Genomic DNA, 19,412 nt, shown 5'->3' on the forward strand with positions numbered 1-19,412 from the left:
GCTGCCACACAGACAGCGCTGAAGGCCTTTGCTGAGGTAATGCATTCACAGAATAACATTATGATGTTATTTAGTTGCTGTAGATAACCTGCCAAACGCTGCAAGGGCCCCAGAAGCATCACTCGCCTTACGTTGCCACGAACACTACTATACTAAACGTATGAGTGGCAGATTGTGCTTTCCCAGAAACTAGGAATAAATAAAAAGGAAAATTAAGACTTTCGTTATAAATTAAAGCTTTGTAAACCTGAATATGAGTGTTTATACCACGAGAGAACGCATTCGCTCAAGAAAAGCTAATTGGGCATTGGCTACATGCTTATTGTTTCTACATTATACGTATGTTCTACTATGATTCAGCTGCGGATACATTTGGTTACCAGGAAGTGAGTACACAATACATCATTTACTGAGCAAGGTAAGAATCGAGTACATCATATATCGTATAGAAAAGAATATATCACAGAATATCATTAGCGATAAGAGCGAGACAACGGACCTTATAGCGTGTCCATTACAGTGTTGCTGTAGATGAATGCGGATATTAAAGAACACGTTGAGCCACTTCGCAGCACGCGCGTTACACGACACAAATGCTGTTGCAAACGCGAGGCTACTGACATATGTCGTTTGTCATTTCAGAGTGCACATTTTCATCAGCAAGGTGATGTCCTCTCTGTTCAAAAGTCCAGGCGCTGTCGTTGCGCGTTCAAACGAAGTCCGCACCACGGCCATTCGGGACTGGAAAGAGCAGGGAAAGAGAAAACAAAATGGAGCATGGTCAATTGTTATGTCGCGAAATCTTGCTGACCAATGCAGGTTAACCCAAGCTGAAGGAGATATTCATCATGAGATAATGCACTAGACTGAAAGTAAGGGTTATCTTTGTAATGGGAGGACGTAGATAATCCTTACCTATATATCGCTTGTATAGCACACCTCACAATGGCTACCGGTTGGAGAAACTAGATCAAGGGTTAATGTAATGGCTATACATTGAAGTACAAAATAGACAGTGGTGAGCAGGAAGATGGGAACGTATAGTTACGAACAGTATAGTAGAACGAGGGATGTGTTAGGGGCCAGCGTTTCGACAAGTGGACAAGGCATCGTCATGGCAACAACTGCCCTGACAAAGTCCGCTTGTTGAAACATTGGCTCTAGAGACATTCCTTGTCCGGACAGTGTTTATATAGTTTAGAATCAGTAGGCTGAGTGTGCTGTGTTGTTTGCATGAGTGAGTGCTTGCGTGAGTGAGAGCGTTCGCATAGACGCTGCCACGCTGAGGCCAGGAAATCGTCACTATGGTTCCCATTAAGGGACATATCGTTCTTCATATCCCTCTTACATTTGCCCCTTGGGAACCCAGACATCCTCCCCCCCCCCTCCCCACCCACTCCCGCCTCCCCGCGGGCACGTACCTTTCTTCTGTGTGTCCTCGTAGACAAACGTGGTGCCGGACACGTAGGTAGAGCCGCGGACCGAACGCTGGCGATTGAAGCAGGACGCCGCGCCGCCGCAGCATCCTCGTCCTCCTCGGCGGCAGTCAACGGCGGCTAGGAATCCCTTGCGGAACTTCTGGTGCATGAAGCAGTAGGTGATGGGATTGGAGCACGATGAGGCGTAGGCCAGCAGGTGCACGACGCTGACGCCCGCAGAACCGAGCCAGTCGTAGACAGTGTCCGGGTCGTACAGCGACCACGTGTGCACAACATACAGGGGCGTCCAGCAGACGAAGAACTCGACCACGACCACGAACAGCATGCGGATGACGCGCACCATGGACGCCTGCGCTCTCTCGGGGTTGCAGCCGCGGACCAGCACGGTGTGGCAACGGACGCCGTTGGCCGAGCGACCGAACGTCGTCCCTTTGTTGGTGGACGCCGTGGTCATCGCGAAGGAAGCGTCCTCCCGTCCCGTAGGCGTCGCCGTGCCGCTGCAGGAGCTGCTTCCCTTGTCCATCTCGCGCGCTGCGGACTTCATCGGGATGCCTGAGGAGGAGGAGGAGGGGGAGAGAAATATCAATGTTGCTGGTCATAAAAATAAATTCCACAGTTTTATGTTTGAAAGCCAGACGTTGTCCACAAGAGATGCTGTACAGCGGGCAGCACTTGGGATTTATGCGTATTCGCCAGACAAGTAGGCCTGTCGTGGTTCTGACGCATCTAAACACCGCGAGAGCAGTTTGACTGCATGCAGCCCGACTAAGTTGTGTGTGGCTCTCCTGATTCGGGGCCGCTCATCCATTGTCACGCTCGAGATATGGTGTAAATCGTCATTCCGTCCGTGATGCGAACCTTCCTTGGGCATGCACCGAAATCTCGTACAAGAGCGTTTCTCTCTTCTTTGTGTTTTTTTTTCTGACACTGCGAATCAAACCTACGACCTTGCACCCAGCAACAGAAAGTCACATAGACATTGATCTACAGTGACGCGTGTGGGTTGTTGATTTAAGGGTTACTAGAAAGAACATTTTGGCAATATTGTTAGTTAATTTCAATAAAATGCAAATATAAAACTCGTCAAGGTTAGAAGCAACCTACGCGAAGCAATGTGTCCGCCATTATTTTGGGCTTGCTTTGAGACCGCCACCCGCATATTGCTGAGTGTGTGACATGTTTGGCGGGCCATGATGTCACAGTGACGTGAACGCACTATAGGTTAAATCCACTTTAGTTTAGTTGACTGAAAACGATATCAGTTGACCATAGGCACTATTCTGACGACGATATAAAGATGTTTAAACTTTTACAATCGCAATTATATTTTTCTGATCACTTCGCTCGCACCGCCGTTACCAAGATCCCAGTTTAATCCGACTGCGGGGTAATTGCCTCTCTTACACACCAACGCCTACCACTGTCGTCGGCCAATCAAACCGACAATGTGACTGCACATTTCCTAAACTCAACCCTCCATCTAAACCTCTGAATCTATCGACTGACTTGCTCACTACGCACTCTGTGTTACTCCGATTAACAGGCCGTATTAACAGAACTTCTCTTTCGTGATGCCCTTTCGTCAGCGGCAGGTCGTCTTTGCTGCTAACAAATTCACGGCCACCGTTAGCCAACTCTTGTTTTTACGAACCGATCTATCTTTCCAACTGATTTGCGAATAATTGCACTAGCGCCGGTATAATGTACGGAACTCTTTGGCTCGATTTTATACTTTTCTTATTAATCTCCGATCACGACCGACTGATATCGGTGATAACGTGGACGGGTGCCGCACGGAACATTGAAGAAGCGAATAAACAAACAACATCGGAATCAAATTTATTTTTCCGGCTTAATGCTCTTGTTCACAAAGCAGTATGTATACGCTACGGCGGTTCTTTGCATACTCAGCAGAATGGGTTTTGTCAAATGGCACTTGAGCTTCCCATTAAACGGATCTCTGACGCAACCCTTTTAATTTTAGTGCGTCTCCGTGCTTCGCAATCTTTCGTCAGCTATACGACATCGGGATGCGCAGTCAGGGAGTTGTGGAATACGAAATCCACTATTGGTGGGTTTGCTTAAACTGTTGAGAAAAGCATGCTGTCCGGCTCATCACCACAAAAAAAGATAATAATAATAATAATAATAATAATAATAATAATAATAATAATAATAATAATAATAATAATAATAATAATAATAATAATAATAATAATAATAATAATAATAGCAAGCACGGTGGCGCATGACATGCCAGGTATTCCTGACATCGCATGGTTTGTGAAAGGAGGGAGATAAGACGAGGGATCCGCGAGACAAGAGCGCCGATGGTGGGTATTGCAGGGTATCCGTGTTAGGCGGTGTGCACGAGCGATACAAAAGCACCATGCATTTAGCCGATTTCGCAAAATAAATAAAAAAAATAAACGAACTTTACAGCAGACTCTCGTTCTTCGTTCTCGTTGTGTTGGTGCCTTTCGAAAGCTTTTCATACGTGCCCTACTGAGCAATGCAGGATTCACGCGATTGCATCATTTAAGATGAAACACCCGATCGGAAAGCTTTCGCCGAACGACAGAGGAGAGTACGTGCACTTCGGCAATGAATAAATTAAGTCGGGAAGCAAAACAGCGTTGTGCAGTGAATGCAGTGCGTCGCAGCCACCATGCGTACAACACGGGGCCGTGTTCAGCGCTGTTACGTGGCCCGAATCGCAAAACGTTTTCCTGCACTAGAACTGTTTGAAAGAGCAGATGCCAGGTCATTCGTGATGTTTGACATAATAACGAAGGCAGCTGGCTAATGGCAAACAGCTGCTACTAACGAACGCCTTTTTGCATTCGGCCTCAAAAACGCTGAGACCGGAGGGACAGAGATTCGGGTTCATTAAACTCTCGTACGTGGAAGCGTTTTCTGAGTGTTCGTCGCTCAGGCTCTGCCACTCGTTTTTAGCGATTGCTATGGCATTAAGATAATCCCAGCGGCTATAGCGAACCATAAGTGAGGTCGTACGCAGGCGAGGTTATGTGAATACACCCGCCCGCGCCTTCTGCAATTCTCTCACTCACTGCCACAATTAGACGACGCATTTTCTTACGAACTGATTCGTGAATGAACGCCCAGATGCGTTATAAAAAAGGTATTGCCGGGCCGAAATAATCATTTCAGAAAAATAACTCTGTAGGAGCAAATCTACACAGGTTTACAGATGGCCTAGCTGAGGTCTCTGATTGCGGCGTCATTCACGGGAGCCGATGTTCCTATCAGAAACACTAGCTGCATAAAAAAAATTACTCCATCTCCCGCAGAACCATGTGTGAATGCGAAGCAGTGGGGAGATGGTTAGCTTGATCTGCCGCTCGACGTTTGCGTTGTGATTCGGCTTCGCGTTGTCGCGCCGGCTCGGGATCCACCGCTCGACGTTGACGTTTCGATTCGGCTTCCCGAGCCCGGAGTTCAGGATCCGCTTGCCACCGTTCACGTTTCCTTTCGGCTTCGCGAGCCCGAAGTTCGGGATCGCCACGTCGCCGCTCCCGTTTCGCGGTAGCGGCCCGAGCGCTCATCGCGACGCTGCACAGGAGGGAGAATGAGGCGTGCGCGCTCCGTCATTTTCATACCGCGGAACTACCGTGGCGCCCCCAGCGGAGTATGCAGCTGTCGCACCACCTGTCGTGCGCGCCGCTCCGTAGAGTAGAGGATTCCTAGAGGAGAGAAAAGGGGGGAACGTAGGAGAGGAGAGAGAGAGGGGGAGGGGACGCGCATGCGCTGTGGGGGTGTGGGACGCCGCTGGATGGAAGAAGGGACGGACAAAGCCCCCGCCATAAGCTTCTTCGCATCTAAAAAAAGAGGTCACACTTAGCGTCGCCCGCTTCAAGGATATAAATCTACTAACTCTGACCCTACAGGTTAGGGCTCTGAAGCACGTAGTACTTGTTCTAACTGTTCCTATTATTGCTTTAATATCGTCTAGAATTGACCACCTATAGAAAAGTGTGGATGTTCCTCGTTCTAGAAGTGTAACCTATCCAGATACATTTTTACCTAGAACTACCCCTCAATGGAATCAGCTCCCAAAAGCAGACAGTGCTATCACGGACACATCACATTTCAAGAGATTTTTAAGAACATGCATAACTTTCGTTTGAATGTGTTCTTCAATTTGTGCTTACCCTTCTGGCTGGTGGGTTTGTTTTGTTCTACGTCTATAGCGTTTGTACTGCTACGCTTGTTTCCATCTTTTTAGTTGCTGTGTCCCGACTGTACTTTTTCTACAATTTTGTCGATTGTTTCATGTTTATTATTGTATCAGCTGTTTGATTCTAATTCTCGTTTCATAATATACCCCTACCCTATCTCTGTGTTGTATAAATCCTGAAGATGGACGAACAAAGAAACAAGTAAACAAACAAACAAACGAAGAAACGAAGAAACAAACAAACGAACAACCAACCAAAAAAACAAACGAACAAACAAACAAGACTGTATTGCAATCGTGTTATATCTATAGGGGACCCACCTAGTGCGACGGATCGGTTCTCCAGGCGTATGCCGACGCACAGCGTGCGCGTGATGACGGCGTACACGACTATCATGATGAGCAGAGGCAGCACCAGGAGCACCGAGTCCAAGTAGAGGTTGAAGACCTTCTCTGCTTCGTCACTGGGCCACAGCTCGCGGCACTTTTGACGCCCTGCGAGGCACCGAGTGGACAGCCACGTTACAACATCGTCACAATCCATGGCAGGCGCGATGGATTGCGTAAATAAGAGCGCACGAGAAAACAGTGGCGAAAAAACAAAACGCAATATGACTTGATCTTTACATTATAATTACTATTCGATGTGAAAACACGTATATACAATCGACAGAGAGCGAAATAGGGGGAGATAGAGCTGACAACTGCCATTCAGAGGGCCACAACGCCTGCCTGCTTTTTACGATGGAGGGGATAGGGAGAAGGGAAGTGAAGATGAAAGAAACAGCAAGGTGGCAGGCCACAAAAACAATCCTTTCGAAACGAAAAGATCAGTGAGCGCAGTTCCAGCAAAACAGACTGCTTGAACTTGCTCAGCAGCACAAAGTGACAGCAGTTGAAAGCGGGGCATTCTTAAAGTATGAGCTCAAGTGTTTCACTGCAATGTCTAGAAGTCAGGCACGAAGGGCTTCGTGCACATCCTTGCTGGCGAAGGCGATGTGCTAAGTTAACGCACCCCGACGCGTAACTTGAACAAAAGGGACCTTGCGCGGCTCGTGAGAGCACGGCGAGAATCGTACGCTCTTCTCATAGGGTACGATTCCTTGGCGACACGTTGATTTCTTATTGTTGAACGAAATCAATGCGCTTGCTCTTACACTCCTTGCGAATACTTTCGTCAGACTGTGCATACAGTGTTCATCCGTCGTGGTCCTTTTTTCTCAGATCCGCATTATACTCAACGCTTCGACAAGGGTTCACAAACAATGGTTCACAGGAAGATGGAGACTAGAAAGTGATCAAAAGTGGGTGAACAGTGACAAGCAATGTTGCCATTTTAGTAATTTGTCACTAAATTTACCGGCTTCTTCGCCGGTTCAGCGACAAATTTTGTTCTATTTAGCGACTGGCGTCTATCTTTAGCGACGTGATAGAACAATGGGCACCATTTTAGCGACTTCGAAGTTAGGAAAGTTGCTTCCATATTGACTTTCTAGAATTTAAATTTAAAAGGTTTAATTTAAATTTATAATTTAAAAGCTGCAAAATGTTTCTCGAAATTGGCTGTGCGCTGAGTAGGCTTTGTGACCATGACGAAAGCAACGGTTGCCTGAACTCGCGGCGGCCATACGCTGCGGCTAATTGCGCCGACGCGAACAGGCTCACTGTGCCCACTACACGCTCTTTTCTCTTGATTCCTTGTAGCATCCATTAGACTAAGTCATAACACTTCGGGTGCTGCAGTTTCATTCAGTACGCTCGATTAGGGGGAGTTCGTGATCGTAGCACTAAAATAAATTACCAGAACTTACCGCAATAAAGTTTATGCTGAGGTTAGAACGAAGCAGATGAATAATAGGACAGATGAACCGCAGAAAGGCGAACAGACCAAATCGATTGGGCTTGTTCACCCAAACCTGAACACACCACGCCTTTCGAACAAATAAATACTGCACGGAGTTTTCAGTTTAATCAAGGGCCGGCAACGTAGCATTTGACCTTTGTAAAGGTCACGTAGGTGTCAATGACGTGTTATCAACATGAACAAATTGATCTCGCATAATTCAACTTTTCTTTGACCAGTGCCGAAAACGAAAAACTTTGTAGACATTACGTAGACCAAGTCCGTCCTGCTGCTAGGAAAATAAGGTGACCCGTGTTCTTTGGAACCAGTGATGAACATGTAATCTCAAAATCTAAAGTAAACACACTGTTTGAGTGGTCAATATTGTCTTTATTTCTTTGTTAGATATAGTAAGTAAATGTCATCTACACCCGGTTGGTAAAATCACTGTTTATTCGTCACCTGCACGGTCACTAGACGAATGTGAAACGTTTCGGTAGATGCGCACGGCCAGGTTAGCCTATATTATAGTGTTCATAAACAGCCTACAATATTTGAAATTCACTCGACAGTTTTAGCGCCAATTTTTGGTGACTTCGGAGGAAACTTTTGCAAAAATTTCTGTGTTTTTGTTTAACAACACGATCGAAACAAAAGCTGGCAACACTGAATGGAAATCTCAGGCTGCAGCTAACGCTTCGACAGTTGGGTCGCTGGCGCAAAAATATATTCGTGCATTAATGCAGTGCTTGACAGTCAGTGGCCTGAGTGACCATTTGCAGTCCTGTTCCTCGTCCCGCGTGCACGTAGTGTTCACTTTATGTCATTTTCCTCTTTCTATTCCCCCCTTTTTTCTTACCCCCTGTGTAGGGTAGCAAACGCACGCTTGTCTGGTTGATCGCCCCCCGTCTTTCCTCTCCTTGCTTTCTCTTCCTTTCGTCAAGGGTGCATGCCCACACAAGTTTCCTTGTTGAAATGTTGCGAAAGAGTTGACAAGCGTTGACAAACGTTCACAAAGATTTGGAAAGGGGACTTGTCTTGATAGGCTTTCTTGTGGAAACGTTGCCTACATCCCGATACTCCTCTTGTTGGCTCGATTTCACTAGTGCAAATCGCCATCTTTCGGTGGGCCACTTTTCTTGTTTGCAGCGCAGTGGTATGTCAATTAAGCCTACGTGAAGTGTGCGTTAAGCGCACGAGGTACTTCTTTTAGAAGCTGCACAAAGTAAAATTTTTTTCCTCCCGCAAAGCCTTTTTTTTTTTTTGCACTAGTAAGCCCCACTACATGTCTTCCAAGTTCATACTTCCCCGGTTGTCTTCGAGGGGCTTATAAAACTGCTCCCATGCTCGTGACGTTAACATCGGTACAAGGCCGTGGCAAGAAATGGCGTCTCTCTCAACACACCCACGAACTTGAACACACCCACACTTTCTTACAAAAAAGAGAGCCATGCATATAAGGCCTAAAAGAGGTCTCGAAACTTCGCGAAATACGCAATTTGGTTGCAACAAACGCAAGGTATAAACCTGGTGTTGCAATGAGTCGGCACACACAACGATCGCAATGTGACACGAGGAGATATATGTGCTGCCAACGACGAGGTGAAAGACCTCCATTCTGCGTAGAATCTTCTTGTGTAACCGGATAAGCCATGCCTGTCAGCTCTGCTCCCAGAAACCAATATGAACAGAATAAGGCTGACGTTCTTCAGTGCATTCGTTTTCCGACGAGATGTCATTGGAGCCACATCTGGCAAGCGCCTTGGAAGGAACGCTTGTTTCAACCGCTAGCATTCTGAATTTCCTTCCTTTCCTTAAGTTGACTCTCATATTTAAACGTTTAATCTTAAACGTTTAATCTTAAACCGAAAGCCCGGGCCGGGCCGGGCCCGGGCTTTCGGTTAAGCCCGAGCCCGTGCAGTGCTCTACTCCTGAATAACTTTCGCCACCTGATGTTGATTACATGCACTTAAATCAAGTACACGAGCGCTCTTGCATTGCGCGCCAATCGCAATGCGGCCACCGTGGCCGGGGTCGAAACCACGACCTCAGCAGCGCAGCGCCATAGCTGCTACGGTACCGCGGCAGGTACAAATGAGCATGCAGTTTATTTGCATGCTCAGGACTCAGTGCGAATGATAGTGATATTGGAGGAAAAATCGGGCACCTTGAGCGATGTCTAGCGTGCTTCATTGTGAAACTTCTTGTGTTTTGTATTGTAGCGAGTCCCCGCTAACGTGGGCCAAGCCGTTAAAAAAAAGAAAAGTACTGCAGAAGCTGCCTAGTGTGGCTTGCCAGATAGTGCGTAAACATTCTTTCCAGTCACTCATATATATAGTCATAATCATGAATGTCAGTAGTCATACGTAGTCATAAGGCTTTCTCATATATCATCATCATCATCATCATCATCATCATCATCATCATCATCATCATCATCAGCCTATATTTATGTCCACTGCAGGACGAAGGCCCATCCCTGCGATGTCCAATTACCCCTGTCTTGCGCTAGCGTATTCCAACTTGCGCCTGAGAATTTCCTAACTTCATCATCCCACCTGGTTTTCTGCCGTCCTCGACGGCGCTTCCTTCCTCTTGGTATCTATTCTGTAGCCCTAATGGTCCACCGGTTATCCATCCTACGCATTACATGGCCTGCCCAGCTCCATTTCTTCCGCCTAATGTCAACTAGAATATCGTCTATCGCCGTTTGTTCTCTGATCCACACCACTCTCTTCCTGTCTCTTAACGTTAGTCCTAAGATTTTTCGTTCCATCGCTCTTTGTGCGGCCCTTAACTTGTTCTCGAGCTTCTTTGTTAACCTCCATGTTTCTGCCCCGTATGTTAGCACCGGTAGAATGCAATGATTGCGCACTTTTCTTTTCAACAACAGTGGTAAGCTCCCGGTCAGGATTTGGCAATGCCTGCCGTATGCACTCCAACGCAATTTTATTCTTCTGTAAATTTTTTTCTCATGATCAGGGTCTCCTGTGTGTAATTGACCTAGATAAACGTATTCCTTTACAGACTCTAGAGGCTGACTGGCGATCCTGAATTCTTGTTCCCTTGCCAGGCTATTGAACATTAGCTTTGTCTTCTGCATATTCATCTTCAACCCAATTCTTACACTTTCTCGATGAAGGTCCTCAATTATTTGTTGTAATTCGTCTCCATTGTTGCTGAATAGGACAATGTCATCTGCAAACCGAAGGTTGCTGAGATATTCGCCGTTGATCCTCACTCCTAAGCTTTCCCAGTCTAAGAGCTTGAATACTTCTTCTAAGCATGCAGTGAATAGCATTAGAGATATTGTGTCTCCTTGCCTGACCCCTTTCTTGATAGGTAACTTTCTACTTTTCTTGTGGAGAACCAAGGTAGCTGTGGAATCCTTGTAGATATTTGCTAAGATATTCACGTATGCCTCCTGTACTCCTTGATTACGCAATGCCTCTATGACTGCAGCTAACTCTACTGAATCAAATGTCTTTTCATAATCTATGAAAGCCATATAGAGAGGTTGATTGTACTCCGCAGATTTTTCGATTACCTGATTGATGACATGGATATGATCCATCGTAGAATATCCCTTCCTGAAGCCAGCCTGTTCTCTTGGTTGGCTGAAGTCAAGTGTTGCCCTGGCTGTATTGGAAATTATCGTCTTGAATATTTTATACAATACTGAAAGCAAGCTAATGGGTCTATAATTCTTCAATTCTTTAACGTCTTCCTTCTTATGGAGTAGTATAATGTTGGCGTTCTTCCAGTTTTCAGGTACACTTGAAGTTGTGATCCAAAATCAAAAATGATGGCTGACTAATGGAGTAGCACACGAGGAATAAGGATTATAAACAGGGATAAATTCTGAGGCACCTTATCCCTGTTTATAATCCTTATTCCTTGAAGTTGTGATGTATTTCGTATAAAGGGCCACAAGCTTTTCAAGCATGTAATCTCCTCCATCTTTGATTAAATCTACTGTTATTCCATCTTCTCCAGCAGCTTTTCCCCTGGTCATGTCTTTCAAGGCCCTTCTAACTTCATCGCTAGTTATATAAGGAGCCTCTGTATCCGGTTCATCACTATTTCGAATGCAACTAGCTTGGTGTTTTGGGTTGTGTGTGTGTGTGTGTACGCGAAGCTCCGGCTTCCGGAGAACGCTTCCGGCGTTTTGCCCGAATGATCCCCCGGTGCTTCACCCACTCACCATCATCATTCACTTCGTGGATATGCGGTGTTTTTTTTTTGTTTTTTTTTCTCGTTTTTTTTTTTTTTTTAACAGCGGAGCTGTTTCAGCCGAGCGTTAGTCCGTAACGTGTGAACAGAAATTGTGGGCCGATCCTGGCGGTCGTGCAGGAAAGGTCCAAGCGCAATGGCACACACCCCTGTGAAATAGCGAAGCTGAGCCTGGCTAAGTCTAGGTAAGCATGGTTGGACTTAAGCATGGACTTAAGCTTAGTCAAATATAAATTGCGGAAAATGCTGGGGATGTCTTGGTAGTGCTTAGCCTAGCCCAAATACGTGGCGAATACCTTGCGATAGCCAATCGACAGCAAATCAAAAGCTAATCGATAATCGATCAATAATTAATAAATTCCGGAAAATGCTGGGGATGACTTGGTAGTGCTTAGCCTAGCCGAAAAGCCAGGACTAGCTAGGTGCCCATCAGCTCCGCTGTCTCCTTAGCATTGCGCCTCCAGTCCAAGCTAGGCAAATTTTTTTCTTGCTTTTTTTTTCTTCGCTTCAGTTGTACATTCTTTATCGCCGCTTGAAGCCGCTGCGCATTGCTCTAGCAAACAGCATTATGAAAATCCCGCAAATATGAACAACACGCGCGTGCGTGTGTGTGCGTGTTTGTGTGTTGTTCTTTCTCTTTACGTAGATACGTAGAGAGCGTAGCTTGCCAAGCCGATAACAAACCCAATTTTAGTTATGACATTTTCTTACGCTCGTCCTCTCTTGTAGTCCAGCCGCCAATAATAATAAACTCTCGTGACTTCTCAGTAATCTCGGTTTTGACGAGGGCAAGAAGACGCCTACGAAGTAGGAAACGTCAGTCCCTGTTTAGTAAGTCGTTATGGGTAACGCCACTATGGTTTTCATTTTCATATAAATGCGATGCATCTGTGGAAGCCGAAATGATGCTAGATAGACAGCCACCTGCGAAATTCTTCCCATAACACTGATTTCCACAGGCCCACAGTGCAGTGGATCCTACGCATTTCTTTGCTTTCTTTCTTTCTTTCTTTCTTTCTTTCTTTCTTTCTTTCTTTCTTTCTTTCTTTCTTCTTTCTTTCTTTCTTTCTTTCTTTTTGGCGTGTCCTTGCTGCACGAATTCACTAATCGTGCTGTAGAAGCGGTTTACGATAGCAGCTGTTGCCTTGGTGGCCACAGTTCTCAATGCACGACCTCGACCCTTTCTGCGATGTGGCGTGCGCTCGAAAGCAAGAACGCAATTATACGACGTAATACTGAGGTCATTATGGAATCCACTTTTCTTCCCGTCTGATTGGTTAGCGAAGCGGAGAACCCCGTTCGGCGGCCGCCAGCGAAATGAAGTCACGGAATCCGAGTCGTAATTCTCTCTCGCTGCGTTACACTGTTATATACGGCACCAGATGAACGCACGCCCCTTTGCCATTAAAGACTGCTGAGGCCGCATGAAAATGTAGGAAAGAAAAGGTGCTACGGCTTTTTCTCTTTTTTTTTCATATTTTATATTCTTCCGGTGAGAGTAACGAGGTTGCCGGCCGCTCACGTTTTCGGCAGTTTTCGAAAGCATGTAAGTGATACTCGGGCCTTCCGCGGCTGTTGGAGAACGCGCACCCTTAAAGATTTTGAAGGCAAGCCCGTTGATAAAATAAGAAGAATAAACGAAATAACTTCGGGACTGAACGTTACGTTTTCAGAATGGAGAAGATGTCCCTTCTTAGGACAGGAATCACGCGGTTACCTTCTGCTCTAGGTACCGAAATGAATCCTGCACAGGATGCTGCCACTGAAAACATCGCTCGACCATGTCCTTGCATATAAAATTGACAGAAATGTTGTCATCGACCTCGAACTGCGCTTTTAGGCCCAATAGGCAATTTGACGTGCAATCAGAAAGTGTTTTATTTTTCGTCTTTGTTTTTATTTGCCATGCAAGCTGCTGATTCGTTCGTAGAATGAGAAACACGCACACAATCAAGTACCTTTTTTTTTCTTTCTCCGTCTGTTTTCTTCACTTTGGTGGAAGACTTGGTTAATGTTCGTTCTGAGCAAATACATGAAAAGCTTGTAAGATTTCCCCGTGGACAGCTGCCTGGCTGACTTTTAGGGCAGGGATCCATAAAATAAATAAATAAATAATACTAAAGAAAACAGAAAGCGCGCGACCTTTCCAGAAATATATATTCGCAGTTGAAGAACATTCGTAGCTTAATGCTGCTTTAAGGAACATTTTCTCTTTCTTGAAACTTCGCCCACATTGCGCACTTATGCAGAAAGTATTTGTTTATTCTATGGTTCCCGCGTTTCAAGGAATCCATTAAAGTTATTTCACCGAAGCATCACCAACCTCCTGCACAGGAACCAAGTGACTGCACAGGAAACGTTTTGGTGCTGGAATTATTTCCCCGACCAGAATCGGCCGTCTTTGTTCTCTCTCTTAGTTTTTTTTTTTTTTAACTTCAAAGCTTTCTTTCTGAGTAACCCGCATGAAATTCTTTTGTGTAGCTGTCTGTTACTTTTGAGCGGATGACAATTTTCACCTTAATGAAACTTTCGGCACCCCTGCCGCTTTACGCAGAACTTATTCAATGCGTATCTTCTTCTTTCTGGGGTTTTACTTGCCAAAACCAGTTCTGATTATGAGGCACGTCGTAGTGGAGGGCTCCGGATTAATTTTGACCACCTGGGGTTCTTTAACGTGCACTACAACTCAAGCACACGGGCGTTTTTGCATTTCGCGTCCATCGAAATGCGACCGCAGGGGCCGGGATTCGATCCCGCGACCTCGTGCTCATCAGCGCAACGCCTTAGCTGACTGAGCCACCCCGGCGGGTCTTATTCAATGCGTATGATGACAATCATGGGTGGTTAAAGGTTTCCCTAAATCTGTAAACTAATGATTTAAATACGCACCGTTTGCATAATGCAGCTTCAAGAATTTCGAGATCCATTTTAGGTTAGCTGCACTGGCGTAAACGCCCATATCGGCTCGCAACTTCTCCTGGCTTTTTTTATTACCACCAAATGCAGCCAGGTTTGATGACTGGTAGGCGCCACTGGAGAAATGCCGTGGCAAGTGCGCCGCTGTGCTCGTTCGCTTATACAAACGATGTAACTAAAGAAAATTTCCTCCCATATACTCGCGAACATTGAAGTCTTCCACGAAAATATTCGTTAACAAGTGCTCCCTACAGCCGGTATGCATAGCTCATTAGCTTATGGTCCAATTAAGAATTTCCTTTCGGCGGCCATTCGCAAACTTTTAATGTGATGGCATCATACAGGGCACTCACCAGCTTTCGTTGTTCGTGTCGATTGCAAAATAAAGCGCGCTGGTCTCGAAAGCCGTGCAATCAAAGGCATAGGTCCTTCCAATGGTTTTAATGTGATTGGTAGCGCGGGACGATTCCGGAGGCAATGTGATGCAAGCTCCGGAGAAGCTTATAGAAACCTGTTAGCTTTTATTTCTTTTTTGCTATATCACAATTATACAGGGTGTTTCAGCGAACACTTTCAAAATTTATTTAAGGTTGCCTGTGGCAGGTAGCCCAATTCTAGTTAATGAGCTGGTCTACTCGAAGCGGCGGAGATTACTTGCGCAAAAAATTGAAATGCATAATCACTAATTAATAAAAAATTCACTAATTAAGTTTTTAACTAATTACCTGATGGCCCATATTGTAATCTACAAATTGTAGCCGTGGAGTTTGCAAGGCGGATCCACTTGGAACGAAATCCCGGGATGACACCGCTTTCGAGATATTAATTCCCGAACTTTGCGAAGAAGTGCATTGGCGTTCCAGTTAGTTTCTTAACAAAACGTCACTTTATCCATTGAAGCACAAAATTAACTGGAACGCCAATGCATTTCTCCGCAAAGTTCGGGAATTAATATCGTCGAAAGCGGTGTCATCCCGGGATTTCGTTCCAAGTGGATCCGCCTTGCAAACTCCACGGCTAGAATTTGTAGATTACAATTTGGGCCATCAGGTAATTAGTTAAAAACTTAATTAGTGAATTTTTATTAATTAGTCGATTATGCATTTCAATTTTTTGCGCAAGTAATGTCCGCCACTTCGAGTAGACCGGCTCATTAACTAGAATTGCGCTATCTGCTACAGGTAAACTTTAAGAATTTTTGAAAGTGTTCGCTGAAACACCCTGTATATAGGGGGACACATGGACACTGGGTGTCGCCGTCGACGCCCCAATGCTGCCCGCATAGTTTGTGTTTTGGAAGCCACGTGATCTGCTGCGAGTGCGACGGTAATGGGTGAGGATGCATATATATACAATGTCCCGGCTATCATGCACTAGGTTAACAGACAAGTCTGCTATACGGATGAAACCACCGGTATGTCGTTAGCAGCAGCCTGAAAAAGCGCCTCGGAATTATTCCTAATTAGTTTGCAATGGTTACTTAACGAACTTTTTAATAACTAGATCTACGGCAGTAGTGTCAACGTTAGGTGTTAGAGCGACTTCGATAGCACCCAAATGAATTGTTTGCTACATGCTAATTTTCGCTTTGCTTTCTTTTTTTTGCCGCATGTTAAAAAAAGCCCGAGAATATAAAAGTCAAATACCGTTGCTTGATGACTTTCTCGTTGCGCTGCTGAGCACGAAGGCACGGGATAAAATCCCGGCCGCGGCTGCCGCATTTCGATGGGGGTGAAATTCACAAAAGCACGTGTAATGTACATTGGGTGCACATTAAAGAACCGCAGGTGTTTAAAATTAATACGGAGTCCCCACTACGGCGCTCCCCATAATCAGACCGTGGTTTTGGCACTTGAAACTCTAGAAATAAATTAATATTTATAAAAAATATGACCACGTTTGGGCTGGTTCGCAAGCACGCGGGGCGCTTTCTTTAACACGCGGAAAATAGCCGCGCAAAAATATAGCGTACCGCAAACAACGGAAAGTGACGTCTTCGAAGTCACTCAAACACCTAACGTTGACATGTCTACCGTAGATACAGTATTTATAGTTACAAAGTAAACGCTTCTTTGGGTTGCTGCTAACTACATGCAATTGGTTTCATCCTCATGACAGAAGGCTTCCGTTCTTTTTTTATTTAAACTTGGTGCGTGATAGCTAGAACAGCTAGTATATTCTAGTACAGTATAGCGAGAACAGGGCGAGAAGGATGGTGGCTTGATGAGCATTGTCTTCCCGCGTACTCAGTGTTGGAGGCCACGTGACCTGCTCAGTTGTGGAGGAGAGGCACTGTTCAAATGATGACGGGAAATGCAAAACGGAACGTTCGCTTTGGTACAGGCCCGCGCTTGGCCTGCTGCCGGCGCTCCCTGTCACGCCGTAGTTGTGACCGCTATTGCTCGAGGTCATCGCGTGAACTGACTAGAAGTGTGTTTTGGTAATGGGGTATCTCGCTTATCTAGTTGCTAAAATAATTTTTAGGGCTATTTATACTACCCACAAAACCACGAGTCTTACTCGTGCAATGAGGATGCCGAACCGGAATTGAACCAAAAACCAAAAGAAACATTACTTTTGCACAAACCAAAGCTGAACCGGAACGTCGCCACTTTTTTTTTTTTCACTCAGAAACCAAAAAAGAACAAACAAGAATACGTTACAAAAGCATTATGCTTTTGGTTCAGGTTGCCCACCTAATCTGGAGCTTTTTATCGGCGCATCGCGTGCACTTGTGGCTCATCCATGCTATCCTTCAATTGTAAATGCACATGTGAATGCACATCGGAAGTGGCAACGCCATTATTATGATCTTTAACGTGGCGCGTTGGAAGGCACGTATGCTAGTGATAGACTCGTGAGTGTTTGAAAATGGTGTGCGTCAAATAGTTCTACGGGGGTGGGAGATCTGTAAATAATCGGGTTACATGAAGAAGCGCTTTCGAGTCGAGTGACCGCTTTTGAACACACTGATATGTACACGGAAGTAGGTGCAACAGGAATGACGTGCTGCTTCTGATGTGTTGCTTCTGGGCTGTGCTTCCATAACGTGATTTCTCTTTTTTTTTTTTGCCTTCTTGCGATCTCTAGGGACATTATGCGTACTTTTTCTTCTTCTTCTTCTTTTTTTCTATCGGTGCAGCTCAGGAGCACCGTCGAGATTTTGGACAAAATTAATTGACCTGTTGTTATGTACTCATTATTATGTTAAACTTAACCCTATTTAAACCTAAACCAGTTAAAACCGGTTTGAACCGTTATTTTTTTGCTCCCGAGTTGACCCAAAAGTGAGCAGTTTCCGATGAGCAGGAACCCAAACCGGAGCGCCAAAAAGTTCGTTTAGGCGCATTGCGCGTAATAACCTAGCACTTTGGTGTGGGAAGTGTGGCGAACTGGGCTGGTTGGCGCATGCTGTAGAGAATCCAAGAGCGCCGTGTCTGTCGTCTAAACTGTACGTCCCGTATTTCGCACTGTTTCTCTGCTGTAGCTGTCAAGGCGTTGCCTAGCAGGAGCAACTACGGCTTCCCATTTCAACGTCGTTGTTTAGGTGGCCGTGCTCCGGCGCCATCGACCATGAACATAGAGCAAAAATCGGTCATCCACGCTTAAAATGATGGGTGAGCCGAAAATAAGAGCAGCCGATTCGGCGTATTACATTTAAGTTAATGCCGTCGCGTGCATCTCCTCTCTGTGTCCTCTTCCCAAAAATAATTTTCTCTAGAGTTGACCTAAAGATCGTCCTTGTGACAGACCGAACAAGAAGAATGAGCAGACGGTTGGCCGTACACTCGGCTTGCCGTGTCTTTCGCTCAAGCTTCTCGTCTCTCGGCCATTGATATACTTCTTTCGTGCCCTATGCGGTAATCCGCACGGCGTTCCTTCCGCGGTGTTGCAATAAACTTGGGACGAAGCTTCGCTGGCCTATTATCGATCGCCGTAGCGTTGCGTGGCGCGTTCAATCTCCGAACCGGAATTCGACCCGCGAGTCTCGTTCCACGGGCTTCCCGCTTTATGCGCCACCGCAGATAGCGGGACAGAGTTCCACGCACGAGTTGCGGGGATCGTTGCGCGTGGCGTGTTCAATCTCGGAACCGGAGTTCGATCAGCGATTCTCGTTCCCGAACTTCCCGCTCTCTACGCCACCGCAGCCGCTTGCTGAACACGCACGAGTTGCGTGGAGTGGACCGTAAGTGCCTGCCGAAGGACACGTGCCACCCGAACATGTGTGCAGCACGCGACCTTTGCGTGACTTACTGCGTGTGCTTCAAAGGAGGTTAGAAAAGCTGCCCAAAGGCAGGGGAATAGTTTTTTCAGATTGCGCGAAATGACCGCGATTACACAAGCGTTGTTTTTTTTTTCCTGCGACAGCAGTTATATAGATGCTCGAAATTTACTTTGCCTTGTCCGTCCATTCCTCGTCTGCCTGTCCTGTCCGTCCGTCCGTCCATCTGTTACGCTGACGACGACCGTTGTCGTCATCGACGACATACAACGATGGTAGTTGACGCCGTCATACCTACTCTTCACCTCCAGCTTCGCCATTGTCATAACGTGAATAAAAAGAAATACGCTGGGATTTGAACCCATTTCACTGAAACAGTGGCATTTGGGAGTCTAGAGGGTGAACCACTGGGTGGTTAACAACAATCGTGGGGAATTCGTGCAATGTTTTGCGCTTCACACAGACTCTGAGAGCCGGAGTGTCCGTGCATGCATGTTTCGGAGGCCAGAATAAGCAATACCGCAATGGACACTGGACAACGACTACATTATGTGTCGCTTA

At 45.9% G+C, this 19,412-nt stretch overlaps 1 protein-coding gene across 1 annotated transcript in view; it reads right to left on the bottom strand.

The window, feature by feature from the left end:
- Positions 1–709: 709 nt before the first annotated feature.
- LOC119448420 (cholecystokinin receptor) overlaps positions 710–19,412 on the bottom strand; it is a 45,019-nt gene continuing 26,316 nt past the window's right edge. Inside the window, exons 2-4 of the mRNA XM_037711732.1 lie at positions 5,959–6,132; positions 1,422–1,991; positions 710–741 (exon numbers count right to left, since the gene is read on the bottom strand). Of these exons, the coding sequence (XP_037567660.1) occupies positions 710–741; positions 1,422–1,991; positions 5,959–6,132 (776 nt within the window). The remainder of the gene's footprint in view (positions 742–1,421; positions 1,992–5,958; positions 6,133–19,412) is intronic.

This window comes from Dermacentor silvarum, chromosome 4 (genome assembly GCF_013339745.2).
Source record: "Dermacentor silvarum isolate Dsil-2018 chromosome 4, BIME_Dsil_1.4, whole genome shotgun sequence".
Classification (NCBI taxonomy): Eukaryota; Metazoa; Arthropoda; class Arachnida; order Ixodida; family Ixodidae; genus Dermacentor; species Dermacentor silvarum.